The 27,873-nt window shown below is 45.7% G+C and overlaps 2 protein-coding genes across 7 annotated transcripts; one reads left to right on the forward strand and one right to left on the reverse strand.

Moving 5' to 3' along the window:
• Positions 1-3,120: 3,120 nt before the first annotated feature.
• LOC146254192 (uncharacterized) lies at positions 3,121-7,999 on the reverse strand. Of its 6 annotated transcripts, XM_084678813.1 has the most exons (9): positions 7,762-7,991; positions 6,303-6,388; positions 6,018-6,101; positions 5,733-5,844; positions 4,229-4,318; positions 4,020-4,115; positions 3,809-3,901; positions 3,606-3,688; positions 3,121-3,234 (listed from the first exon to the last, which is right to left on the reverse strand). In XM_084678813.1, the coding sequence occupies exons 1-9, from the start codon at positions 7,787-7,789 to the stop codon at positions 3,169-3,171; spliced, it is 738 nt and encodes a 245-aa protein (XP_084534939.1). In that variant the 5' UTR covers positions 7,790-7,991; the 3' UTR covers positions 3,121-3,168. The 6 variants fall into 6 exon arrangements, 1 of the variants encoding a protein (XP_084534939.1); XR_014731937.1 differs by lacking the exon at positions 5,733-5,844 and having other exon boundaries at positions 6,303-7,430; positions 7,762-7,999; XR_014731939.1 differs by having other exon boundaries at positions 6,018-6,098; positions 6,303-7,990.
• A 96-nt stretch (positions 8,000-8,095) lies between these two features.
• grb2b (growth factor receptor-bound protein 2b) lies at positions 8,096-26,993 on the forward strand. The gene is made up of 6 exons (XM_084677999.1): positions 8,096-8,282; positions 9,719-9,947; positions 23,026-23,123; positions 23,501-23,623; positions 23,844-24,012; positions 25,969-26,993. Exons 2-6 carry the CDS (start codon positions 9,870-9,872, stop codon positions 26,152-26,154), a joined length of 654 nt encoding a protein of 217 aa, XP_084534125.1. The 5' UTR covers positions 8,096-8,282; positions 9,719-9,869; the 3' UTR covers positions 26,155-26,993.
• Positions 26,994-27,873: the final 880 nt, after the last annotated feature.

Genomic DNA, 27,873 nt, shown 5'->3' on the forward strand with positions numbered 1-27,873 from the left:
AATCTTTATGGCGTTCAAATACAGATAGCCTATGCATAAGTACACCTTGCACACATATGTATAGGCTTAGAAATAGGTGAGACATGGATGCATTTCATTAAAGACAATCACGTAGGCCTATTAGATTTGAGCGTTTATTGATACCATGACATGGAAATGGTTTGACTTTGGCAGAATGCATGATCTAAGGCAGTGGTTTTCAACAGGGGGGCGCGGAGAGATCATTACGGCGGCGCCATTGGTTTACTTTACAAGAAAAGAATACAATAATATTTTATGTAGGCTACTCGGTGTTCTTCATGAAAATACATTTAAGTTGCCATGGAGGAGCAGTTAGTCAAATTAAAGAGTGACACCAGATTGCGACACCTCTTTAGCTCTTGCTCTGCCTTCGTTTTGGTTGAGTGTGATTACTGAATATCCTCAGTTGACTGATGCCGCCTTGACACATGATGTGGAAGACTTGGGGGGGCTTTAGTTCCAAAACGTTGAGAACCCCTGATCTAAGGGAATGACTCCTCGATGCTACCATGCATACACGACATATGAGGCAGGGAGCAATATCCCCCTGATGGATATAACATACAAACAGCAAGGGGGAGAAGGGGATGGTGCAGGGCGGCAGCAGCACTGATCATACAACAATCGGGGTGAGTGTGCGTATCTGCGCGTCCTTTTAAGGCCGTCTTATCGGTTGTGGCACAGGTGTAATGATGAGCGGGTGACGCACGCTACCCGATTGCCACAGAAAGGTTCGCTGCAGTGACAGTGGTATCGAACTTTATGTCAATGTGTTTTTGTGGATTGACTAGTAATTACATCCATAATCCGAGATTACAGCACTCATAGCCTATATTCAAATGATTGAATGAATCTATTTTGTGTCATCATGTTATCATCACAGATATGAATTGTTATATCGTATTGTAATATTCTACTGACACTGACAGATTTCCTCCTGCAAATGTGTCTAATACCCACACTCAAGCATGCCATTTTGGCCAAAAATTAGGGTTAGGGTTAAGAGTTCCTTTCAAGGTGCAGATTCATGTCTTTGTACAGTAAAAAACAGGGGTTAGTTAAACTCTCTCTTTCAATATCAAACCCCTAGCCCGAATTGGGACTCAATAGCGCCACCTAGAAGTGGTATTGTTTTTAACTGAAAACCTGCTTTGTAGTCACATATAAGCTCTTATCTTTTTGAAATTCAGATAGAAGATCCATTATCACACCCTTAATGCATTTGGTTGGAAACACATGATAAATATTAACAGAAATTGAGTTTTTAAAGATAATATAATACAATGTACGTAGAAGTTGCATTGGTGAGTGTTGACTAGAAGTGTGACATTTATTGGTGTCTAATTAACCTAAACATTCCTTTACAAGTCCGATTTGATGAGGATATGGAAAAATATAGCTTTAAAAAAAAGAACTACAAGTCCCATCATGCCCGCAATACAATTGCATTGTGAATACCCCGTATTTGTAGTCCAATTAAGGTCCGGTAACTCACTTTGGGTAGTTCTCAATTGCAATGGTGTTTTGATCGAGATTAAAGGTTGTATTTTTATTGGCTCTGCTGCAAATGTAATTTAGGGTTTATTTGGGTTAATTTTATGTGTACAGATTAACAATTTGGATCTGATGTGTCTGTGATGTAGCTACCTATGAGGATGTTTAGCATTTTATTTTGTCTGATGTCTCATATTGTCTCATATGTTATACTGTATGTACTTGTTCTCGAATGAGATCGCGTATACAAGCGGCCGAAATGAGTTTTCTCCGCAGGGTGTCCGGGCTTTCCCATAGAGATAGGGTGAGAAGCTCAATCATCTGGGAAGAGAGTAGAACCGCTTCTCCTCCGCGTCGAGAGGAACCAGTTGAGGTGGCTCGGGCATCTGATGAGGATGCCTACTGGACGCCTTCCTGGTGAGGTGTTCTGGGCATGTCCAACTGGGAAGAGGCCCCGGGGAAGACCCAGGACACGCTGGAGGGACTATGTCCCTGGCTGGCCTGGGAACGCCTCGGGACAAGCGGCAAATGACGGACGGACTTGTTCTTGTATCTATTATTTAAATTTGACATGCCTTGCCATGTATTAGTTTGTAGAGTATCATTAATGCAGGAATTCTTCTAAATAAAGTTCATAAAAATAAAGACATTTGTCTACATTACACTGATAACACTGTGGGCCTCATTCGCAGACGTAGCGTTATTAGCGCCATGGCCAACCCGCAGATTGTGCACGCTGTGAAACTTTAGTTTACGTCGTATTTACGAAACTTGCAGGTCATCAGGTAATCAACGCCTTTCTCCACCCACTTTACCGTACATTGCGAGCATTTAAAAGCGCAATTGAATGGGCGTCCTTCTCTCTTTCTATCATGGATCAGCCACCAAAGTCAAAACAGCATGACTGTTTGACATGATCCTGATGCCAATATTTGTAATGTAGCGAGGAGTTTAACAACTGCTGGAATGGAATGTGAACACTGAGTCGGAGATTCGATGTATTCTTCCAGTATCTGTGCTATTGTGTGGCTGCTTAATCTGTAACGTGTAATGATTTCGTGTTCACTCAACTCAAAAAGTGTGATCCTTGTGGCAAAAATCATTTGGCCTATATATGTCTTCGTCTTGCTCGGGTTACGGCTGCCATTTCACCAGGAGGCATTTGCGCATCCTGGTTTACGCTTGCTTTTAAAAGGCGGATAATTTTCAACGCAAAATAGAAGCGCACTTTCACAGGCGGTTTTTGTACATACCGCCGAATACACAATTAGGCGCACTTTGCGCATCCCCTCCCATATCTTTATGGGAAACTCCCACTTTTCCCTGACCCTATATGCATGACACGGACAAGCGCAATTTGCCATTTTCAGTTCCCGCGACAGGCAGTCTGCGTTTTTACCTCATTGCTGCATGTTTGTACATACCTCGCCTTGCTTTTATACGCAAATTGCGAAACAAATACGCCTGAAGTGGGCGCAAAAGCGTTAGGCCCTGTGTATCGTAACGAATGGAATGACCCTGTCCAATCCAATTACTAGATTGGAACTAAGTGTCAATAACTGTTGTATTAACTAGGCTACTCAAAAACCAAAGACTAAGTATGAGTCAAGTTCATTTTATACAATATTTATTCACATTTATTTACATGTTAATTTACAGTGGCTGCACTCCCTCAGAGCTATTTGGATAGCTGGCAACCTCCATTTCTACATTGTCAACCTGAAAAAACCCACACAAATAGTGTAAAAACACTGCAGGGGCTTGCAACCCTGCTTCATAATGTTAAAGCCTGTACACCGATGTATCTATAGGAATGCTAGAACCTAAATTACAGTTAACCTTTAACTTCAGGTTTGTACAATGAGCTGTGTGTGTGTGATATAATATGTGGTTCAAGACTCAAAGTGGGGGTAAGATAAAAAAAGTACTTTTCTGAGGGCAGGTATGATGCGTTAGTGTTTGGGCGCAGGTGGAGTGAATTTAGGGTACAAAGGTGTATTTTTTCACGAGAGATGAGTGTCTTAACTCTCAATGGCTTACTGATGAAATTGAGCATAGATACACAAATATTTTGGTAATTGAATACTAACATCTGGAGTCAAGCCGTACAAATTGTTGTATGTGGAGATGATTTTTCGTAGTATGGATGCTGTAAACATGCCCCTGTTTTCCCCTAGAAATGTGGGGGGAAAAAGTAGTAAGTCATGAGTGATATGGGGAGTACATGATGCTGGACATTGGATTTGTAGTTAGCTTGAAGCAGCAAAACCTCAGTTGTGATCTACACACACACCACTGTTTGGAGAGGAAAAGGGCAAGTCCTCTGGCCACCACGGTGGCGGGCAACCGGCCATGTAAGGACCTCCATGGATATTGTTTTCTTTGGCTAACAAAAAGTCAAATGAATTTGAATTATTTATATCATCACACACAACAGTTAAGTTTAATCAGGTATCGGGTACATACACAAATTTAAAATTTAAATAATAATAGTAGGAAATCACCATGTTGTCTGACAAGCTGCCCCACAAGGCAGCGCAAGAAACTTATTTCAATATCTGGGTTAATATAAACCCTTTCCTTGTTGATGGAACGTCCACCTGAGATACAAAATACAACAAATACCTCACATTATTAAAACAGATGACCTGTTGCATTCTAGTAGGCCCATTGTCTGTTTATCTATTCTTTGGTCTCATAAATTAATATTTACCAGCCACACGTATCCTTTTCGAATTCCTGAACACCATAACCAGTTCACTCTTCCTTTCACAGGTCCAAAATGATTTCAGGCACTCAGCACCTAATGAAATAATTTGGGATTATTTAGCAGGTTTTGCATATATTCAAACATACCTTATATCACCTTTTATGAAACCTTCTACATATTGTTAGTACAATAAGCATATACAACATGTGCAAAAGTAAAAATGCATTATAATGCAGCTGTGTCAGGATACAAAAAAAAACCATGAGGTTACACTCTGACATATACAGTGAGGGAAAAAATGATTTGATCCCCTGCTGATTTTGTACGTTTTGCCACAATGCTAACCATTTTTTAACAATTTTGACATTCGTTTTTCTTGATGTTTTTGTTATTCTGTCTATCGCTGTTCAAATACATGTAAAATATACCATAACAATTTTTGACTAATTACAGACTCATTTCTTTGTCAGTGGGCAAATGTACAAAATCAGCAGGGGATCAAATCTCTCACTGTATTATTGATCATATGATAAATTATTAGAACATTTTTTAATACCTAAACTATAGTAACAAAACTGTAAAGCGATCAAATTACGGCCAAATAAATGTAATGCCCTTTGTGTTGATAAGTGAAGCTGAAAACACTGAAACTGCTTATATTCTCCAGCATCACAGGTATTTAACACCCAGTCAATGAATTGCTTATGCTCAGAACAACACTTCAATAAACTCCTCAAAAAAAGTTCTGAAACGTTATTTCGGTCGATTATTCCTACCCTTCAATTAAAACCAATTGGTATTGTATTTCATATCGTTGGAACGCTGTACGTGCCAGAGTGACCAACGCAAACATGTTGGCTGACTTGCGACAAATCCTGCTGGAGGGATGGGATGCCATCCCACAGTAGTGTGTGACCATGCTGGTGACCAGCATGAGGAGGAGGTGCCAAGCTGTTGTGGCTGCATATGGATCTTCCACACGCTACTGAGGTCCCTGGCAGTGTCAAATGAATAAAGTGTAATAAAATTGCCAATATGTGTTGTTTTTTTCCTTTATTATTCCTGTGGGAGAGTGCAATCATCCAATCCACCAAGCAACTCAAAATGAGAGTGAATACCAACAGAAGAATATTGCAGGGGATTTTGGCAAAGAAAATTGGTCCGCTACCCACACGGTTAGCTGTGTTGCTCATTCCACAAATGCACGATCCTTACAAGTTGTAACTAATTGGTAAGGTGACTAATCAGGCTTTCTAACAATTTAAAATACAATACCAATTGGTATTATTGAAGGGGAGGAATAATCGACCAAAATGGTTTTTGAGGAGTTTATATGGAACATTGCAGTATGAACATCTGCAAAAGAACAATAACATTTCACATGAAGGCAATTACTGTTTAGTAACAAGGGCATGTACTTTCGTACAGTAACATAATATTGGAGTAAAACAGTAGTAAGGCCATGTTCCCTTTCATGTAAATTGTTTCTTATTTTCTACCAAAATACCTGAATGCCTCCATATGGGTTCAATTCCCTTAGAGGGGAAATTAACCCAAGTGGCATTCACCAGAGGTGAATGCCCGAAACGCTCCTCACTCTCCCTACACCATGCATTTATCTGTTCAGAAAATCATTAGATAATTTGTATCGCTTTAAGAGGCTCATTCTACCTTTTCTATATGGACGAATATCATTTTTATGGTTCACCTCATGCATACAAGTGTTAGTGTCCATGAATAAGTGAGATACTGATACACTGCATAGACAAACACAAAAGATACATAGTATTACCTTCTTTTCAATGGACAGCCAACGTGTGAGATGGAACCTGCGTTCCTTCTGCCTCTCGTTTCTAGGACGAAACTTTGGCTGCTTCTTGGGGACAGAGAAGGATTTGTGCAGCATTAGAGATATTATGACATACTTAATGGGTACATGGTGAGGGGATACATCGATATTAAGCTGCTTATGCTTTATAGGCCAGAAGCATACTTACGTAATAAAGATACAAAATAATATAACTTATAAATACTAACATCAGTTAAATTTAATTTGTACAATCATCATTTAGTATACCTGCTGCCCTGACGCAAGAACATCCTCCTGACACTCTTCTGGACTCAGATCACCCTCCTGGGTTGCCTGATCCTCAAGATCCTGGACTGAGAGGGAAATATGAAAGTTTCAAGAGTAACTAAGCACAATATTTCAATCAGGCATCAACATTTATTGAAACCAGCATGACATTCAACATAAAATGCTTAAAAGCGGGAGGGGAAGGTAGGGATCAGTGCTGGATGCAGAGCAGGAGGTAGGGGTAGGAGGCTGGGACCAGCGCTGGATCTAGAGCAGGAGGGTGGGACCAGCACTGGATGCAGAGCAGGACGCTGGGACCAGCGCTGTTAGGGGTAGGAGGCTGGGCCCAATGCTGGATACAGAGCAAGGGGGTTGGGACCACCGCATGATGCAAAGCAGGGGGTAGGAAGCTGGACCAGCACAGGATGCAGAGCAGGAGGGTGGGACCAGTGCTGGATACAGAGCAGGGGGTAGGGCTATGAGGCTGGGACCAGCGCTGGATACAGAGCAAGGGGGTTGGGACCACCGCATGATGCAAAGCAGGGGGTAGGAAGCTGGACCAGCACAGGATGCAGAGCAGGAGGGTGGGACCAGTGCTGGATACAGAGCAGGGGGTAGGGCTATGAGGCTGGGACCAGCGCTGGATACAGAGCAAGGGGGTTGGGACCACCGCATGATGCAAAGCAGGGGGTAGGAAGCTGGACCAGCACAGGATGCAGAGCAGGAGGGTGGGACCAGTGCTGGATACAGAGCAGGGGGTAGGGCTACGAGGCTGGGACCAGCGCTGGATACAGAGCAAGGGGGTTGGGACCACCGCATGATGCAAAGCAGGGGGTAGGAAGCTGGGACCAGCACTGGATGTAGAGCAGGAGGCTGGGCCCAGCGCTGGATGCAGAGCAGGGGGTAGGGCTAGGAGGCTGGACCAGTGCTGGATACAGAGCAGGGGGTAGGGATAGGAGGCTGGGACCAGCGCTGGATACAGAGCAGGAGGCTGGGACCAGCGCTGGATGTAGAGCAGGAGGCTGGGCCCAGCGCTGGATGCAGAGCAGGAGGTAGGGGTTACTAGTACCCCTACTGGGTACTGGTTGGTAGGCAGAAAGCACACTCAGGGTACCAGGGGTTGTGGACCTGAAAGGCAGGCTGATAAATAGCTGTTCTGCTTTGAGATTTGAGGATGGTCTGGTCATAATAAACACTGATAAACATTGGATATGTCTAAGCATGTAATACAGATAGATGTTCCTACATGTATCTGAATGCAAAAAAGTGACTAACAACGTTAGCATCAACCCAATAACTAACAACGTTAGCTAGCATCAAGGAGAACTCTGACGGCCTTATCAGTCATTAATTAAAAACTCGCAAACAAATTACTTTGCAAACAACTTCTGACTTCAAAAGCGACCAAATTCTAGTAATAAAATACACATATTTTGACAAAAGTTGCTACTTAAAGTACCTGTTTTGTTTGATGCCGGCTCCTGCATTTCAGAAATATTTCGATTTGCGCGGTTGTATTTCTGAATGCCATGGAAACGCTCAAACCAATGAAAATCGATTTAAAGAGCCGAAGTTACACGAACTCTCTTCATATGGGAACGTCATTTCCTGATAAAGAACCGAAGTTACACGAACTCTCTTCATTCGAGTACGTCATTTCCTGATTTTCTATCCGGTGGTGTCCCAAGAACCGGGACCACGTTATACCTCCATTCTCTGGTTCAACCATTGAAGAGGGGTGAAGATATCGCGATATGTTGCCCAGCCACCCCGCACAGCGAGGGAGAGGCTGCAGCGGTAACAGCAGCAGTCCCGTCTGCATCTGGAAGGAAGCGGAAATACACGCACGATAGCTCGGGCAACAAAAAAAACAGACGTATTTTTATTTCACATCTAAAAAAGGAAATAAAACAGAGGGATACAAATACGGAGGACATTTTATTGAACAAGACATTGGACTAAAACCTATTGCTTAGAAGGGTGAGTTTTCTCGTTTATCGCTATCCAACAAAAGTTATCTAGACACCATTAACGTGAGCTAACGGTAACTAGCTTGCTGGTAAGGTACGGGTCTCTTCGTTTAGGTAATAGGGCCGCCCCACGCTGCACCCGTCCTTTTCCAATACCGTTATTGGCCCATTATTGTTGACAGTTATGGATATCACGTGGGTGAATGTATGTCATGCATTATCTATATACTCTTGTATATTGTTATAAAAACTACATATGTACGTTTGTCTGTAGATGTACTTGTATGTCGACACCACAGGGTATATTGTCATTCGCTAGTTAAATGAAACAACCAGAAATATGATAGTTAATACACTGTATTTGTAAATAGTAAAACATTCAGTTGAAACACGTTTCAACATCTCGATAAGGAGAGTTATAACTTTCTAAAGTAAAAGTGAAAACCTAGAGCTAGTGTTGGCTAATGTCTTCCCCTTGGTTAAGTAACCTACATGATTGCTTACTAGCCGATCCGTATGACAGAGACACATGTTTTTTTCCACCTGCAGCTGAAATTAGAGACGTTTGTGCTAGGTTGGTTTAAGGAGCAGTTTCTTGACAGCATAACACGGCACAGGCGGGTCTCTGTGACCCTTCCCAGTTAACAGGGCATCACCCTGGTGACTCAAAACGAATAAACCCAATTAACATTTTGTTTTCTTCTTTTTACTTGTTGGCTAGCTAGCAACGCTAGTAGGCCTGCCTATATAGTTATCATGGACACGAAACATTTCCAAAGCACGTTGATGTGTTTTAACTCTCTGTTAATGACCAGCCTGACTGCATGCCTGGTTTATTACCTACGTCAGCTAACTCTGCGTGAAACTGTAACTTTATTACGGATGATAAGCTGTTAGCAATGTAAATATTAGCTACCTAGCTAGGACTGCCTGCTTGTACCTTACTGCTTTGAACGGGTGGGTTCACTCACTCTTTCGTGGCGTCTGCACTTGCTAGCTGTGACTACTGTTAAGTATTAAAACACCTTTCGTTCAGAAAAGTTTAGAATATGATTGACATAGTTGTTCTTTGTCACGGCTGATGGGGAAGTCGTGGATAAGTTGTCTGTGCACTCTCTGGACAATGCCGTTAGCTAGCTAGCTAGCCAGTCTATCAGTCTGTGCCTGCTGTCAAATCCGGTCTACCATTATTGGAGTGCACTGAGAACGACATCCATCTGCCTACATATGATGTAATCACGTATTTTATTAAAGTGTTGGCACAGAAACGCTAAATACATTCAATCGTTTAAAACGCTGTTTGTCTGTCACCATGTCATGGTTTTAAGCGCATAACAGTAATTCAATCAGGACACTCGGACGTTAGCTGCTTGACCAGCTGGTCAGCTAGCTAGCTTAGCTCTAGAACTACTGAACACGGACCACCGATGTTGTTTTTATTTGCAGGTACCTCCGAGTGCCCTGAATGTGAGGATCCTACCGGCCAGGGACGGGTCCTAGACGGGAGGAGAGACTCGGGAGAACCGCGGCTGTGTTTCAGTGTGAGTGCCTGGGCACGCACGGCTATAGCCACACAACTATCCCAACCACCGAAGCTATGGAGGCCATCGCAAAATATGACTTTAAAGCCACTGCTGATGACGAATTAAGTTTTAAACGTGGGGAAATATTAAAGGTAAATACCAGTTAAATCCTCTCTCTCTAAATGTATCATGTCATTCCGTTTCAATTTAAGGTTGGTGAATGTTTTTGTGTCCTTCGTGTATCCCTTAAGTTCGACAGCTGACATACCACATCACCGTCATCCTACACTTCACCTACAGGGGTTTAGTTGATGATGTGTTGCTTTATCATGTTGTTAAATATTGACAAATTAATAGCCAGGTCAAGTGAGATATGTTAGTGTAATAAACGAATGTCTGCCAAAGGTTGCTAGACTACTTAATGTTCTCTGTACTGCAGTAATCTTCAGTGCCCAGAGGCTATTTTTGGTGCTCAATCATTGCCTGGAATAGTGAATTTGAATGATACAAACTAGATTCCAGGAAATATTTGTCTTATGAAAGTGAAATGGTTTTCAAGGAAAATTAACATCTATATTCCTTTTCTGAATAGAGCCCTCATGTTGTCCTCTAGAGCTCTGAGGGGGTCAGGGGTCAGTGAGGGAGTCTGCTGGAAAATATGAGGTGGTTCTGTTGTAGGTAAATTCTTGTTCTAGAAACATTCTTGTTCTGGGTTTTCTGGGTGATGCTGGAGCAATGAAGGTGGAACCAGGTGTGCAGCGTGCAACACTCAGAGGGGGGCAGCTGACCCGTTTATGGAAAGCCCAAGTATTTCTTTATCTTCCTCTCTATTCCTCTCTTTCTCTCCCTCCTCTCAATCTCTCTCTTTCTCTCTCCCACCTCTCTTTCTCTCTATCCCTCTATTTCTCTCTCTCCCCCCTCTCTTTCTCTTTCCCACTCTCTTTCTCTGCATCCTTCTCTATCTGTCTCTCCCTCCCTCTATCCTCCCTCCCTCGCTGTCTCTCTGCAGAGTTCAAGCCGTTCTCTGTGTGATAGGATATCAGGGATATTAAGGAAGGACACAGAGCCATTGTGGCCGTAGAAGGGCTGGGATTTAAATGCAATCGACATAATCCTTAACGTCACTGGGTGGGGTGGAGGGAGAGGGCATGTTGGCGTTGTGCATAAGCTCTAGAGCTGGTATTTGTTTGATCTTGCGTGTGTCTTTTTAATGATGGAGGGAGAGAGGGGGAGATGGAAGGAGAGAAGAGGGGGACAGAGACAGATTGGGGGGTGGAGAGACAGATATACAGTACCAGTCAAAAGTTTGGACACATTCCCAGATGGAGAAAGGGTTTGTATGACTGGAGTAAGAAAGAGAGAGATAGCTAGACTGTGGGCAGGTGGATCACATGCTAGCAGGCTTCTGCTCCATGAAGGCTGAATCCTGTAAATCCAACCTGCATGGCCTGCCCGCTCCAGCTGCCCCAGCCATCCACATCACACTCAGCATTTTATTATTCATTTTGCTGATGCTTTTATCCAGGGTGACATAGAATCAAGGATCAAAGGGTATCGTTCAGTATATAGTTGGTCAGAAGTTAAGGATCATGCACATTGCAAATCAACCACATCTCAGCTACCAGGGAGGCACTGTACTCAGTTGCTATCAACACAAATTTCTGTTGACTAGCAACAGTCTTCCATATGTGAGAACATGCAGGTAGTGAGAACTGGTATGCTAGGTGTGTGTGTGTTGCAGGGAACGCTTTCTGAATGTGATCTGACTGTCCCATCAGTGATGGTTAAGACTGAAGCACTGCAGGATTAGAGGGAGGAGAAGGGTTAGGGAGGGATGGAGGAGAGGAGGGAAGATTGCAGATGAGGGAGGGAGGGAGGGAGGGAGGGAGGAGAAGAGGTAGGAAAGAGAGGAGGGATGGAGGAGAAAAGGAAGCATGGAGGAGAAGAAGGGACCAGATGGGGTTCTGGTTATACTAAGGTGTGGCATACTGAGGATGGTCCTCCTTGTGTCTCAGGCCTCACAACACCCAGGCCTCACAGCCCTCACCCTAACCCAGGCCTCACAGCCCTCACCCTAACCCAGGCCTCACAGCCCTCACCCTAACCCAGGCCTCACAGCCCTCACCCTAACCCAGGCCTCACAGCCCTCACCCTAACCCAGGCCTCACAGCCCTCACCCTAACCCAGGCCTCACAGCCCTCACCCTAACCCAGGCCTCACAGCCCTCACCCTAACCCAGGCCTCACAGCCCTCACCCTAACCCAGGCCTCACAGCCCTCACCCTAACCCAGGCCTCACAAACCTCACCCTAACCCAGGCCTCACAAACCTCACTCTAACCCAGGCATCACAGCCCTTCAAGAGGGGGAGGGGGGAGGAGGAGAAGTTGGAGGGGGAAGTGATCAAGTCAGCACAGAGAGAAGGGAGCTAAATATAAGTCTACTTATAAAATTTGCATATCAGAGAAAGAAAAAACGGATTTCTGTAACTTTCACAGCCGGCAGTTTGGCAGAGAAGCAGCTCTGTAACTGGTGGAGAGGTAGGGGGGGGGGGGGGCTGAGGGGAGAGAAGGTGTTAGCAGAGAAGTTGTGTTAAGGTTGGGTTAAGAAAGGAGTGATGTAGAGAAGATATGGATGGGGGAATAGAAGGAGAGAAGGTATTAGTTAAGTTACAGACATTACAGACGGTCTGCAACAGACGTTTTAATTTCAGATCCATTTCTAAGAAGCTGATGATCTCATGACTTCCTCTGCGAATGGAGAAGTTGCTTCTACAGGAAATGTTGGATTATACAGAAGGGTGTTAGTTAGGGAGTTACAGTTGGGTTAGTATTTATTGAGGGTTAGTAATTTAGGGTTAGTTGGTTAGTTAGTTAAGCAGATAGGGTTAGTTAGTTAATAAGTTAGAGTATTTGACATGGTGAGGTGGCCCCATCCTCTACTGTTGATGGCATTGAGAGTCTGTCTCTGAACCACAACGTTCTGATCAGCTCCTCTTCTTCCTCTGAGGCAGCTGTCGGAAACTGCACTCAGTCTTTATCTTCTGTTGGCTTAAAATGGAAATGTGGAGGATTAACTAATACCATGGAGCGTGTTGTGTGATTGTGTGTCATCTGGGCTGAAAAAGAGGAAGCTACGCACTCTTCAAACTTGTCTCTGAGTGATTGGGCCAGAGAACCAGCCAGTCACCCAGAGAACCAGCCAGTCACCCAGAGAACCAGCCAGTCACCCAGAGAGACACCATGTTAGGACTCCTTTACTCTCCCAGCAAGGGATTTGCTGACAGAACTAAGCCTTCTACTGCAGAACAACAGACCCTACACCCAGTCTCTTTCTAAATCTCTGGGGAGAAAAAAAAATTATGGCATGTTGTTTGTAGCAATAAGCCGACTAGCAACCTATTGTAAATTTACTATAAATAGGGTAACGTAATGCATTTGAAGTTTATCCTCATCTTCCATAGCTTTTAGGAGCAAATCTAATATCATCATACTGTATAAACTACGTGTCAAAGTCAAGGCCCCTGTCCCAAATATGGCGGGAGCTTAAATGGTATATTGAAATAAGTCTACGCTGCTTTACAGCGTGCATTGACCATAAACGACATCTCTCACAATGCATTTCAATTATGTTACGGCAAAGTGACAACGTATGTTACGGCAAAGTGAGAACGTCCCGCCTCTTGAAAGCAGTGTATACACATCGGTGTTTAACGCAAAGACAAAAAAAATTGCCCTGGTATTTTTGCTCAGACCGGCACACCACAATCGGTCGGACGGAGGGGTGGAGCCTGTTAAGAGATGTGATTGGGCCAGCCCACTGTCAGTATGGAAAATGAACCAATGGGCCGCTGTCCCTGCTTTGCGGGCTGGTTGTTGGCCAATTTTAAGTTTATAAAAAATTAAAAAGATTTATTTATATATATATATATATATATATATATATTGAATACCATATCATATCGCCCCCAAGTGCGTTGGCCCACCGGGCATTTTCCCAGTATGCCAGATTACCAGTGCAGGCCTGAATGCAGCCGGTTCTGCAAACGTACCCCATGTGCATTTTCAGCCAAGGTCCTCGGGCATTCAACCCAAGTTGGTATCGCTCTCGAACTTGGTTAGAGTACTCAGCCAAGCTAGATGCATGTTTCTGCTTCCCCTGTCGACAATTTGGAGCCAGAAATGATAAAGACATCACATTCACGAGACAAGGTTTTACCAATTGGAAAACGGCAATGTTTATTTTACATAAAGCTCAAAAAGCTATTTTGCGCTCAAATGAAGGCCAAAAAAGTTTGCACGCGCGCTTTGCACACTCACATTAACTGTGGAAGTCCCTATCTAGCATCACATCAGACACAGAATATGTCCTAGGTTTGGGCAAATCCACGAATGTTTACAACTAAGGGTGCTCCGATCGATCAGTCACCGATCATTATCCGCCGATAATCATTTTAAATACTCAGAGCGGTAGTCACTATAAAGGCCGATCAAAAGAGCAGATTTTTTTTTTTTTTTGCACTTTATTGCCCATGGTTCTTATCTCCTACCTAGAGAAAAAATTTGAAACAATATTTTGACTATGGCCTTTTATGTTACAGATTTTATAGTCTAATGATAAAATGTATAAAGACTCTGTTTATTCTGCTTTTGTAATTTATTATTTGGCAGCAAGTTACATTTGTTTATTTATAAGTGATTTTCAATAACCCAGCATAGGGTGCTATGGTTTATGTTGCGTCTCTAAAAAGTATAGAAAAGTGGAGCAGAAAAGTGTTAAACATGTTTCCTGCCACTAAATACACAGTTGTTGTTTATTCTTAATATTTTATTTATTTTCTATACTTAATATACATTGTTGTTAAGAACAGTTAAATAGATAAATGGTTAGGGTTAGGGCTACATGATAAATAGAAGGCTAGGGTTAGGGTTAGAATAGAAGGCTTCAAACAGACCCCTTAATCAGTTTGCACAGACAAGGAATTTACTTTGGCAGGAAGGTGCATACATTCAACATATAGAGGGTTTTCACGGACGTCACATTCTGGGCAGTAACCCGGATGCGCGGCCATCTTGGAGGCACTCGATGTAAACAACTCAACGGAGTACAACGAAAATAACGTAAATTCTTCACTCTTTGGTACAACTGTAGCCATGTCTAAATGACCGAAAAGGTCACCAAAACGTGTCCAAGATAATAACATGTAGGCTTATCTTATCTTATGAAACTAACTCAGATAGTGTACAGTGTACATAGCAAACTGGGGGTCTTTGAAATGAAAAGAAAAACACGATTGAGTGTCACTTGGCTACACCTTGAGAATTGCAATGATATCATACAGTTATGGTTAGGTTGATTTAAGACGCTATTGCATTACTTACTTTCGCCTTCACAACACAACGGTCGTTGAGGACTTGGTACTGCATCTCCCTCACCCATCCACACACCATCTGATTGTAGGCCTCCAAACCTTTGTAAGCTTGAAGGTCTTCCGCTGTATATGGGCTTGGCGAGAAAACCAGGTAGTTCACAATATCTGGATGTCCGACTGAAGGCAGAATCACAGGGTCGTCACAGATCCAAGAAGAGGGAGCTAACTGGTAGGGATCTGCACCGCCAATAAATCAAATTTTCTCAACATATCGATGGTTTTCTTGCGGTCCAAGGCCTTCCCTGTATGCCTTTGGATCTTGGACACATTTTGGTGACCTTTTCGGTCGTTTAGACATGGCTACAGTTGTACCAAAGAGTGTAGAATTTACGTTATTTTCGTTGTACTCCGTTGAGTTGTTTACATCGAGTGCCTCCAAGATGGCCGCGCATCCGGGTTATTGCCCAGAATGTGACGTCCGTGAAAACCCTCTATAGGGATCATAAATTTTGAATAGTGATGTACAAGTTTAACTATACAAACTACTAATGGTACAAGGTCTAACTAATACTAAGGGGCTGTTAGAATTTAGGAGAAAAAAAAGATCGGTAATTGGTGATCCGACCCAAAAATTCTGATCGGAGCACCCCTATTTATAATGTCTGTCTCCGCACCTGATTAACACTCGGATCGATAAACAGTCTCAAAAATTTTATCATTATATATAATAATAAGATCCCTTTCCGTAATCATGATACCCCCAATAAATGTTCACTGCACCCCCAGTCAAAGCAGGCTGCATCTGGCCGTGGATGGAAGGCATTTTCAAGAAAGATGGGAATACATGTTTGTGCTTTAACAAGAAAAAAAAGTATGTATTTTGTGTTATGAGGTGACAATCTCCGTCGGCATTTTAAAAGGCAGACTGCAATCACAGCAGAATATGTCCATAAAAGCTACAGCTAAAAACAATGTTTTTACATTCTAAACATCGTTACATCGTAGTTACAACTGGCCCTTTGAGGGCATCCATAATGCTGATGTGGCCCTCGGTGAAAATGAGTTTGACACCCCTGGTAGACCTACACAACGATCCTCGATCCTATTACAACGCAAAGGATGAAAAAAAAGGGGCCAAGAGGGAAAGACGCATCTAATCACTGCGGGTATGGGAACGTTTTACACAACGAAACCTCTGTTTATAAAAAGGAAAAACAAGATACAAACTTTTTATTAATCACCAGGTAGGCAAATTTGGTTAAGGCGTTTCCCCCCAGAAGCTTGAATCTTATGTCGGCATTTATATACTCCCTGCTTTTGTGTTGCCAATGTTCCTAAGGTCGCAGTAGAGTAGGAAGTTATTTGGGAGGTTATTTAACATGAATATGAGTTCCCCTAGCCTGCCTTTGGTCCCCCAGTGGCTCGACATTAATATGACATTTAAGTATAAACAAAGCCCTGGGTATTCTTCTCCGCCTTTGAGAAACCCTAATCCTTGCAAATATGTTGTACTGAACCCTGTCTCAAGCCTGGATGCAGGCAGTAGACCTACCTACCTACCATGACTGGAGTGGGTTGGACTAGCTAGCATGACTGGAGCGGAAAGGATTAGCTAGCATGACTCGAGTGGGTAGACTTAGCTGGCATGACTGGATTGGGTTGAGCTAGCTAGCATGACTGGAGTGGAGAAGACTAGCTAGCATGACGAGAGTAGATAGACCTAGCTAGCATGACTGAAGTGAGTTGACCTAGCTAGCATGACTGGAGTAGAGAGGACTAGCTAGCATGATTGGAGTGGGTAGACATAGCTAGGATGACTGGAGTGAAGAGGACTAGCTAGCATGACTCGAGTGGGTAGACCTAGCTAGCATGACTGGACTAGCTAGCATGACTGGAGTGGGTCAACCTAGCTAGCATGGCTGGAGTGGGTTGACCAAGCTAGCATGACTGGAGTGGACAAGACTAGCTAGCATGATTGGAGTGGGTAGACATAACTAGCATGACTGGAGTGGAGAGGACTAGCTAGCATGACTGAAGTGGAGAGGACTAGCTAACATAACTGGAGTGGGTAGACCTAGCTAGCATGACTGGAGTGGAGACGACTAGCTAGTATGACTGGAGTGGGTTGACCTAGCTAGCATGACTGTAGTGGAGAGGACTAGCTAGCATAACTGGAGTGGGTAGACCTAGCTAGCATGACTGGAGTGGGTAGACATAGCTAGCATGACTGGAGTGGGTAGACCTAGCTAGCATGACTGAAGTGGGTAGACCTAGCTAGAATGACTAGAGTGGGTAGACATAGCTAGCATGACTGGAGTGGGTAGACATAGCTAGCATGACTGAAGTGGGTAGACCTAGCTAGACATTGCTAGCATGACTTGAGTGGGTAGACCTAGCTAGACATTGCTAGCATGACTGGAGTGGGTAGACCTAGCTAGATATTGCTAGCATGACTGGAGCGGGTAGACCTAGCTAGCATGACTGAAGTGGGTAGACCTAGGTAGACATTGCTAGCATGACTGGAGTGGGTAGACCTAGCTAGACATTGCTAGCATGACTGGAGTGGGTAGACCTAGCTAGACATTGCTAGCATGACTGGAGTGGGTAGACCTAGCTAGACATTGCTAGCATGACTGGAGTGGGTAGACCTAGCTAGCATGACTGAAGTGGGTAGACCGTAGCTAGACATTGCTAGCCTGACTAGCGTGGGTAGACCTAGCTAGCATGACTGGTAGACCGTAGCGAGACATTGCTAGCATGACTGGAGTGGGTAGACCTAGCTAGCATGACTGAAGTGGGTAGACCTAGCTAGACATTGCTAGCATGACTTGAGTGGGTAGACCTAGCTAGCATGACTGGTAGACCTAGCTAGACATTGCTAGCATGACTGGAGTGGGTAGACCTAGCTAGCATGACTGGTAGACCGTAGCTAGACATTGCTAGCATGACTAGCGTGGGTAGACCTAGCTAGCATGACTGGGTAGGGTTAGAGCAGACTGCTGTGGGAATGTTGCAGGGTGCAACAACCCAGTTCTCATATCCTGTTTCGGGTGCTTTCCACAGAAGTAACTTCTCGTCTTTGGCTTTCATTTCACCGTCTACACACACACACAGGTACACACACACGTACACACAGTCTGCACCCCCCCCTCACACACACACACACACACACACGGTCTGCACACACCCATAGATACACGTACATGCCCACCAGCACAGTCTATTGGAAATGTTTACACTAACCTACATTATGAGGGGGTCAGATGGCTCAGCGGTTAGGGAATCAGGCTATTAATCAGAAGGTTGCCGGTTCAATTCCCGGTCATGTCAAATGACGTTGGGTCCTTGGGCAAGGCACTTCACCCTACTTGCCTCGGGGGGAATGTCCCTGTACTTACTGTAAGTTGCTCTGGATAAGAGCGTCTGCTAAATGTAATGTAATGTACATTAGTGTGTAGCTTGCATCATCTTTTGTGTTAATTTGAGTTTACATGCGCATGTGCATCGAGAGAAAGCTACAGTTCCACAGAAGCCCTACTCACATCCCATCTTCACGGTTACAGCAGTGTACTGACCGTGGTGGGGCAGTGTGACTGGTCACGTCATCCTCACACTAGGCCTCACTCTCTCACCTGGGAGGCCTCACTCTCTCACCTGGGAGGCCTCACTCTCTCACCTGGGAGGCCTCCCTCTCTCACCTGGGAGGCCTCCCTCTCTCACCTGGGAGACCTCACTCTCTCCCCTGCTCAGCCTCACTCTCCCCTCCTCAGCCTCACTCTCCCCTCCTCAGCCTCACTCTCCCCTCCTCAGCCTCACTCTCTCACCTGGCAGGCCTCACTCTCTCACCTGGGAGGCCTCACTCTCTCACCTGGGAGGCCTCACTCTCTCACCTGGGAGGCCTCACTCTCTCCCCTCCTCAGCCTCACTCTCCCCTCCTCAGCCTCACTCTCTCACCTGGGAGGCCTCACTCTCTCACCTGGGAGGCCTCACTCTCTCACCTGGGAGGCCTCACTCTCTCACCTGGGAGGCCTCACTCTCTCACCTGGGAGGCCTCACTCTCTCACCTGGGAGGCCTCACTTTCTCACCTGGGAGGCCTCACTTTCTCACCTGGGAGGCCTCACTCTCTCACCTGGGAGGCCTCACACTCTCACCTGGGAGGCCTCACTCTCTCACCTGGGAGGCCTCACTCTCTCACCTGGGAGGCCTCACTTTCTCACCTGGGAGGCCTCACTTTCTCACCTGGGAGGCCTCACTCTCTCACCTGGGAGGCCTCACTCTCTCACCTGGGAGGCCTCACTCTCTCACCTGGGAGGCCTCACTTTCTCACCTGGGAGGCCTCACTTTCTCACCTGGGAGGCCTCACTCTCTCACCTGGGAGGCCTCACTCTCTCACCTGGGAGGCCTCACTTTCTCACCTGGGAGGCCTCACTCTCTCACCTGGGAGGCCTCACTCTCTCACCTGGGAGGCCTCACTTTCTCACCTGGGAGGCCTCACTTTCTCACCTGGGAGGCCTCACTTTCTCACCTGGGAGGCCTCACTTTCTCACCTGGGAGGCCTCACTCTCTCGCCTGGGAGGCCTCACTTTCTCACCTGGGAGGCTCAGTCCCCAGACATTTCCATGGAAGTTAGAGCTCATGGTCTTTGCCTCGAACCAAAGAGTTCTAGGAGAAAATCTGCAGGTTTTCGTCTGAATTCTGCGGATTGTTGCCCCTCGTTTGTTTACTGTTCTTTCATGTTATGAGAGAGAGAGGGAGAGAGAGAGGGAGAGAAGAGAAGAGGGAGGGAGGGAGGGAGGGAGGGGAGAAAAGACAGAGAGGGGGGAAAGGGGAGAAAGGGAGGGGGAGAAGGAGAAAGAGTGAGAGTGTGGAGGGAATCACCAAGAAGGTGCTGGGAATCAGTGTGCTGCGCGCAAATCTACAATGAAATATTTTTTGACGATGTAAAATATTTTTAGCGAACGGTAAAAATACATTAAAAATAAATAAACGCCGCCACAAATAAATCATTGTGTGTGTGTGTGTGTATAGCTCTATGGGACCAGAGGACAGCTGGGAGAGCAGTGTTTGGCTGGAGCTCAGAGTCCTAATTCCTCCTCTAACACTAACAACAGCTGTCCTTACATACACCCCTCCCCCCCTCTCTCTCTCACCATCTTTCTCCCTTTTGCTATCTCCGTCCCTCTCTGTCTCCCTCCCTCTCTCTGTCTCCCTCTCTCTGTCTCCCTCTCTCTGTCTCCCTCCCTCTCCCTCTCTCTGTCTCCCTCCCAGCTCTCTCTGTCTCCCTCCCTCTCTCTGTCTCCCTCCCTGTCTCTGTCTCCCTCCCTCTCTCTGTCTCCCTCCCAGCTCTCTCTGTCTCACTCCCAGCTCTCTCTGTCTCCCTCCCTCTCCCTCTCTCTGTCTCCCTCCCAGCTCTCTCTGTCTCCCTCTCTCTGTCTCCCTCCCAGCTCTCTCTGTCTCCCCCTCTCTGTCTCCCTCCCAGCTCTCTCTGTCTCCCTCTCTCTCCCTCTCTCTGTCTCCATCCCAGCTCTCTCTGTCTCCCTCTCTCTGTCTCCCTCTCCCTCTCTCTGTCTCCCTCCCTCTCCCTCCCAGCTCTCTCTGTCTCCCTCCCAGCTCTCTGTCTCCCTCCCAGCTCTCTGTCTCCCTCCCAGCTCTCTCTGTCTCCCTCCCAGGTCTCTCTGTCTTAATTACAGAAAAGAAAGAAATATTCAAGAAATAAAAATAAAGAAATATTAATCTTATCAAGGATTGCACAGTCGGTGAAGAAGTTAAGAAAGCTTGATTGCTTGTGGCTGGCCCACAAGGAGACAAAAACATCACACGCCATGATGATACAAAGTTTGTCCTCTAGCATGTTGTGCTAGCTACCTATTTAAACAGTACCGCTCTTGACAGTCATTGGTTAAAACAAAGGCATGCAAATGCTCTTCTTTCATTGGCTCCCTTGCATAGACCTGGCACGCGTGTGCGTGTTAGCATCCCTTGCAATGGACATTTACAACATCAACCCTACCCCCACTAGGTGACTAGCTAATGGTCACTAGACCTCAGTCTTCCCTCTAGCTCTGTCAAACAGTATCTCCTTTAAAAAAACAAACAAACAAACAAACAAACAAACCCTCCTCTTCTTAGTCCTTAGCCCCAAGATAAGGGTCTTGTTTACCCTAAATTCAGATTTGGGGGTAGGCCTCTCTTTGCACACAAGGAATGCTGAACACAGTATCATTCTTATACAAGATAAAGTTACATCTTTAACTTTTCTGACAGAGTGATGTATGGAGGGATGCAGGGCTGGTTAGAGAGAGGGATGGATGGATGGCTGGTTAGAGAGAGGGATGGATGCAGGGCTGGTTTGAGAGAGAGATGGATGGGTGTTAGGGTTAGAGATGCTCTGTAGTATAAAGCAGCTTTATCTGTCCTCAGATTAATGTCCTCTTTCTAGTCTAATCCTCGTCTGCTCCGGTCTTCAATCATGGCACTGCCCCCTGACCTACCTCTCCTCCATTCTGCCCCCTGACCTACCTCTCTCCTCCATTCTGCCCCCTGACCTACCTCTCTCCTCCATTCTGCCCCCTGACCTACCTCTCTCCTCCATTCTGCCCCCTGACCTACCTCTCTCCTCCATTCTGCCCCCTGACCTACCTCTCTCCTCCATTCTGCCCCCTGACCTACCTCTCTCCTCCATTCTGCCCCCTGACCTACCTCTCTCCTCCATTCTGCCCCCTGACCTACCTCTCTCCTCCATTCTGCCCCCTGACCTACCTCTCTCCTCCATTCTGCCCCCTGACCTACCTCTCTCCTCCATTCTGCCCCCTGACCTACCTCTCTCCTCCATTCTGCCCCCTGACCTACCTCTCTCCTCCATTCTGCCCCCTGACCTACCTCTCTCCTCCATTCTGCCCCCTGACCTACCTCTCTCCTCCATTCTGCCCCCTGACCTACCTCTCTCCTCCATTCTGCCCAGTGGTATACCATTTCAGATGGGTGGAGCTCGGTGGTATACCATTTCACAGCGGGTTCAAATCCTGCCCTGGATGGTTTGAGATAAATGCGTCAGCAAATTAACAGTTTATTACTTCTCTTGTCCCCCTCCTTTTCTAATTGTTGGTCTCCACTACTTACACTATACTGGTGGAAACCTGTGGGTGTGTGTTTGAAGGGGAGAGGGGTGGGGTGGGGGGGTGGTTTGGGTGGAGATAATCCCTCTTCAATCTCTATTGTGCTCAGATTACAAGTGGAAGTGATGTGTGTGTGTGTGTGTGTGTGGGAGTGATGGTGTGTGTGTGTGGAAGTGATGGTGTGTGTGTGTGTGTGTGTGTGTGTGTGTGGATGTGATGGTGTGTGTGTGGGAGTGATGGTGTGTGTGTGGATGTGATGGTGTGTGTGTGGGAGTGATGGTGTGTGTGTGGAAGTGATGGTGTGTGTGTGTGGAAGTGATGGTGTGTGTGTGTGTGGAAGTGATGGTGTGTGTGTGTGGAAGTGATGGTGTGTGTGTGTGGAAGTGATGGTGTGTGAGGATGGAAGTGATGGTGTGTGTGTGGAAGTGATGGTGTGTGTGTGTGTGGAAGTGATGGTGTGTGTGGAAGTGATGGTGTGTGTGTGTGGAAGTGATGGTGTGTGTGTGGAAGTGATGGTGTGTGAGGATGGAAGTGATGGTGTGTGTGTGGAAGTGATGGTGTGTGAGGATGGAAGTGATGGTGTGTGTGTGGAAGTGATGGTGTGTGTGTGTGTGGAAGTGATGGTGTGTGTGTGTGGAAGTGATGGTGTGTGTGTGTGGAAGTGATGGTGTGTGAGGATGGTGCACCTATTTAGTGTAATGTTAGGGTATGGTTAACTTCTCTCCCCCTCTCACTCTCTGTCCAGGTATTAAATGAAGAGTGTGATCAGAACTGGTACAAAGCTGAGCTGAACGGCAAAGACGGCTTCATCCCCAAAAACTACATAGAGATGAAGGCCCATCCGTACGTACCTGCCTTACCTGTCTCTCCTCCTACCTGTCTCTCCTCCTACCTGTGTCTCTTCCTACCTGTCTCTCCTCCTACCTGTCTCTCCTCCTACCTGTCTCTCCTCCTACCTGTCTCTCGTCCTACCCGTCTTTCCTCCAAACTCCAAACGACATAGAGATGAAGGCCCATCCGTACGTACCTGCCTTACCTGTCTCTCCTCCTACCTGTCTCTCCTCCTACCTGTGTCTCTTCCTACCTGTCTCTCCTCCTACCTGTCTCTCGTCCTACCCGTCTTTCCTCCAAACTCAAAAACGACATAGAGATGAAGGCCCATTCGTACGTACCTGCCTCACCTCACTCCATTGTGTGTGTGTGTGTGTGTGTGTGTATAGGTGGTTCTTTGGGAAGATCCCCCGGGCCAAGGCAGAGGAGATGCTGAATAAGCAACGCCACGACGGAGCCTTCCTCATTAGAGAGAGTGAGAGCGCTCCAGGAGACTTCTCTCTCTCAGTCAAGTACGAGCACACTCACATCACCACCACACACATACACTTGTGTTTCCTGTCAATCATCAACTCTCTCACTTCCTCAGTCTGTTCTGCAGAGTGCTGCCCCCTGCTGGCACTCCGGAGTCTAGCTGTCTGTCTCACTCAAGTGTCTGTCTGACCTGTTTGTGTGATTATGTGTCTGTCTCCCTCACCTGTCTGTCTGTCTCCCTGCCTGTCTCTGGTCTAGGTTTGGTAATGACGTGCAGCACTTCAAGGTTCTGCGTGATGGGGCAGGGAAGTACTTCCTCTGGGTGGTGAAGTTCAACTCCTTGAACGAGCTAGTGGACTACCACCGCTCCACCTCCGTGTCTCGCAACCAGCAGATCTTCCTCCGGGACATAGAGCAGGTCACCCAGGTACGAGGGGGGGACATAGAGCAGGTCAACCAGGTACGAGGGGGGGGAGGAGGAGAATTTGTCTTTAGGATGAGACATGTTGTTGACCTGTATGTATAACTAACCCTGTATGTATAACTAACCCTGTATGTATAACTAACCCTGTATGTATAACTAACCCTGTATGTATAACTAACCCTGTATGTATAACTAACCCTGTATGTATAACTAACCCTGTTTCAGGGATGGAAATTACATTTTTTGTCCACTGGCCACTGTGGCTGGTGGATTTCAAAATCTACCAGCCACTCAATGTTATTACCAGCCACTCAATGTTATTACCAGCCACTCAATGTTATTACCAGCCACTCAATGTTATTACCAGCCACTCAATGTTATTACCAGCCACTCAATGTTATTACCAGCCACTCAATGTTATTACCAGCCACTCAATGTTATTACCAGCCACTCAATGTTATTACCAGCCACTCAATGTTATTACCAGCCACTCAATGTTATTACCAGCCACTCAATGTTATTACCAGCCACTCAATGTTATTACCAGCCACTCAATGTTATTACCAGCCACTCAATGTTATTACCAGCCACTCAATGTTATTACCAGCCACTCAATGTTATTACCAGCCACTCAATGTTATTACCAGCCACTCAATGTTATTACCAGCCACTCAATGTTATTACCAGCCACTCAATGTTATTACCAGCCACTCAATGTTATTACCAGCCACTCAATGTTATTACCAGCCACTCAATGTTATTACCAGCCACTCAATGTTATTACCAGCCACTCAATGTTATTACCAGCCACTCAATGTTATTACCAGCCACTCAATGTTATTACCAGCCACTCAATGTTATTACCAGCCACTCAATGTTATTACCAGCCACTCAATGTTATTACCAGCCACTCAATGTTATTACCAGCCACTCAATGTTATTACCAGCCACTCAATGTTATTACCAGCCACTCAATGTTATTACCAGCCATTCAATGTTATTACCAGCCACTCAATGTTATTACCAGCCACTCAATGTTATTACCAGCCACTCTCTAACCACTTTTTAATCGACAATGTTTAACTGCATGTGAAAATTAATACTACAAGATCTACAATATTTAAGCAGTTTCAAGTCTTAATTAAACATTGACACTTTCTCTGTCTCTCTTATACATACACAAACCACGAACTGATATACATTTCATTAAATGAGTAGGGCAGATTAAACAACAAACTCACATTCCTCCACCCATCCTCCCCACTCCCAGTACAATTTACTTCTGCTCATCAGAATCAGATTCTGAAGTTTCAGAGGTGCTTTCCTGAGAGTTCTTCTTCCAAGCACCCCGACGCGAAGCGGAGTGGTGTAGCTTCGCTCTGAAGGGGCTTATTTTCCTGATAATGACCGGCGTTCTATACATTATCCCGCTTATTACACGGCTACTTGCCAAAAAAATAACTGAACACAGTGTCTTTTTACAATGTATTTGTTACCATTCGTAGTGTTGAGCAGCAGAGAAATAGTTTACCAAAGACGTTGAACTTGATAGACGTTGAACATTCTTTAGGCTTCAAATCAGCTGACGTCGCTAAGCAACAGAGTACGCTGGACTACTTGCGGAGTGTTACGAAAGACGTGAATCCGAGGGAAAAGGCCACTTCTCTTGACAGTGGTCAGTAATACATAGCAACGGTCAACGTTGGGAAGCCCCATTCAAGTGAATAATTGTATTTACCCGCCACGGTGGCCGGTAGATGAAGCGAGTTTATGTGCCACAACACAAAATCACCCGCATTTGGCTGGTGGTGGGTGCTAATTTCCATCCCTGCCCTGTATGTATAACTAACCCTGTATGTATAACTAACCCTAATAATGTATGTTGTGGAAGTTTAGAATTAATTCTGAAACTCCAGCACTCACATGCTAACCCTAGGATGTGTGTGTGTCTCCCCGCAGCACCCCACCTATGTGCAGGCGTTGTTTGACTTCGACCCCCAGGAGGACGGGGAGCTTGGCTTCAGGCGTGGAGACTACATCCAGGTCCTGGACAACTCCGACCCCAACTGGTGGAAGGGAGGCTGTCACGGTCTCACCGGCATGTTCCCCCGCAACTACGTCACTCCTGTTAACCGGAACATGTAAACACACACACACACCAGGATAACAAGGACCACCATCTCCACCCCCTCCCAGACATCAGGAGAACGTAGGAAGAGAGGAGGAAGGTGTGTCTCATAGCAGGGGGGTATGGTGAAGGGGGTGCTCAGCTGAACCACCTAGAACTTTCTCTGATTGTGTGTTTCCATGGCGATCGTAGACAGTCAGGATGGAACTGTGTCCCTGGGAGGAGAAAAGTCTCCATCCTTCCCTCCACCTCTTCCAACTCCTCCCCCATCCCCTCCTCCCTCCATCATCTCCTTACCTCCATCCTTTCCTCCACCTCTTCCAACTCCTCCCCATCCCCTCCTCCCTCCATCATCTCCTTACCTCCATCCTTTCCTCCACCTCTTCCAACTCCTCCCCCATCCCCTCCTCCCTTCATACTCTCCTTTCTTCACCTCCATCCTTTCGTCCCCCTCCTCCCTCTTTCCATCCCCTCCTTCTCAACTTCTAAACATTCTGCCTTTCTTTTGTCTGGTTTATCTTTTGTTGATGCATGTTTTAATCACTTAAATGAAATACCCATTAATCCCCCTAACTCTGTTTTCAAGAAAATAAAATACTTGTGGAAAAAAAATCTAAGTATTAAAAAAAGAAATGTAAAAAAACAAAAACAGTTCAAAGTATAAAATAAAAAAAATACGAATGTTTATGCAGTTGGCATCAGTCCCAAGCTCCATACATCACCTTGAAACAGAATCCAGTTTTTAAGAATATATATTATATATATATATGTGTTTGTCCTGTTTTCCCTCTTCAATTTTTTCTTGTCCGTTTGTTGTAAATGATGTTTGCTGGGTATGTGTGAGAGGGCAGGGGGGGGGGGGGGTAGGAGGGGGGGGATGTGCACACGAACAGACGCAGCTCTGAGAAACAGTTCTAGAATGAAGCGTGTTGTAGAACTGAACACTGAAGTGTGTTCTTGGTTCTAGAACTTTGAGGGTGGGTTTTTTGTTTGTCTTATTTTTAAAGATTGAACCAACTTCAGTCGTCTAATGTTCATAAAGCTTGTAAGATCAGGATCTGCTGGAGGTTTGGGTCCTGGGAGGATCTCTGATCAGAATATCTGAATGTAGCACAGCCTGTAGTGTTTGGGTTGGGGTTAGGTAGTGTCAGGGTTTGGGAGGTAGGCTTTGTAGTGTTAGGGTTAAGGTTTAGGATTAGGGGTGGGGTCTGCAGGGTTAAGTAGTGTTGGGGGTGTGGTCTGCAGGGTAAGGATGCCCAACACATGCTGAATGTGAGACAACGTGTCCATATTCCTTCTGGAGAGTTGTGAAGACATGCATTCATTCTGTTCACACACATACACAGTAACACACCTTCACACACACACACACACTCTCTCACATACAGCCATCTTGCAGGTGAAAAGAATGATCACATGATGTAATCCTGGCCAAGGTGGGGCCAGACCAACCCTGTTGCCAGGGTAACAACCTGTGCCCCCCAGCTGTGTTGGGGTGTATTTGTTTCGTCTCTGCTCTCTCTGGTTAGTGCCTTCCTCTCTGGTGTCTCCTGCCTGCTGTCTGGGTGGAGCTAGTCAGTCCTGTAGTGGGATTTGTGTGTACATGACCCACCTTCTGCTGCCCTCCTCCCCTGCCCCTCACCCCTCCTCCTCCCCTGGTTCCCCCCTCCATCTCTGCCCCCATCATGGACCTCCTTACTGAAGTGTCTCCTCCTCTTATCGTGAATCCTGCTCCG

The sequence above is a fragment of the Hypomesus nipponensis genome, chromosome 17 (assembly GCF_054491055.1).
Source record: "Hypomesus nipponensis isolate SF chromosome 17, ASM5449105v1, whole genome shotgun sequence".
Lineage (NCBI taxonomy): Eukaryota > Metazoa > Chordata > Actinopteri > Osmeriformes > Osmeridae > Hypomesus > Hypomesus nipponensis.

What these genes read in the sequence shown, in the direction of transcription:
- LOC146254192 (XM_084678813.1), bottom strand. Translation starts at nt 7,789, where the DNA reads ATGCAGGAGCCGGCATCAAACAAAACAG. An exon ending in GCCGGCATCAAACAAAACAG is followed by an intron (nt 6,389 to 7,761) that starts GTACTTTAAGTA and finishes TTTCCCTCTCAG; the next exon opens with TCCAGGATCTTGAGGATCAG. An exon ending in GCAGCTTGTCAGACAACATG is followed by an intron (nt 3,902 to 4,019) that starts GTGATTTCCTAC and finishes ACTTTTTGTTAG; the next exon opens with CCAAAGAAAACAATATCCAT.
- grb2b (XM_084677999.1), top strand. Translation starts at nt 9,870, where the DNA reads ATGGAGGCCATCGCAAAATATGACTTTAAAGCCACTGCTGATGACGAA. An exon ending in AACGTGGGGAAATATTAAAG is followed by an intron (nt 9,948 to 23,025) that starts GTAAATACCAGT and finishes CTCTCTGTCCAG; the next exon opens with GTATTAAATGAAGAGTGTGA. An exon ending in ATAGAGATGAAGGCCCATCC is followed by an intron (nt 23,124 to 23,500) that starts GTACGTACCTGC and finishes GTGTGTGTATAG; the next exon opens with GTGGTTCTTTGGGAAGATCC.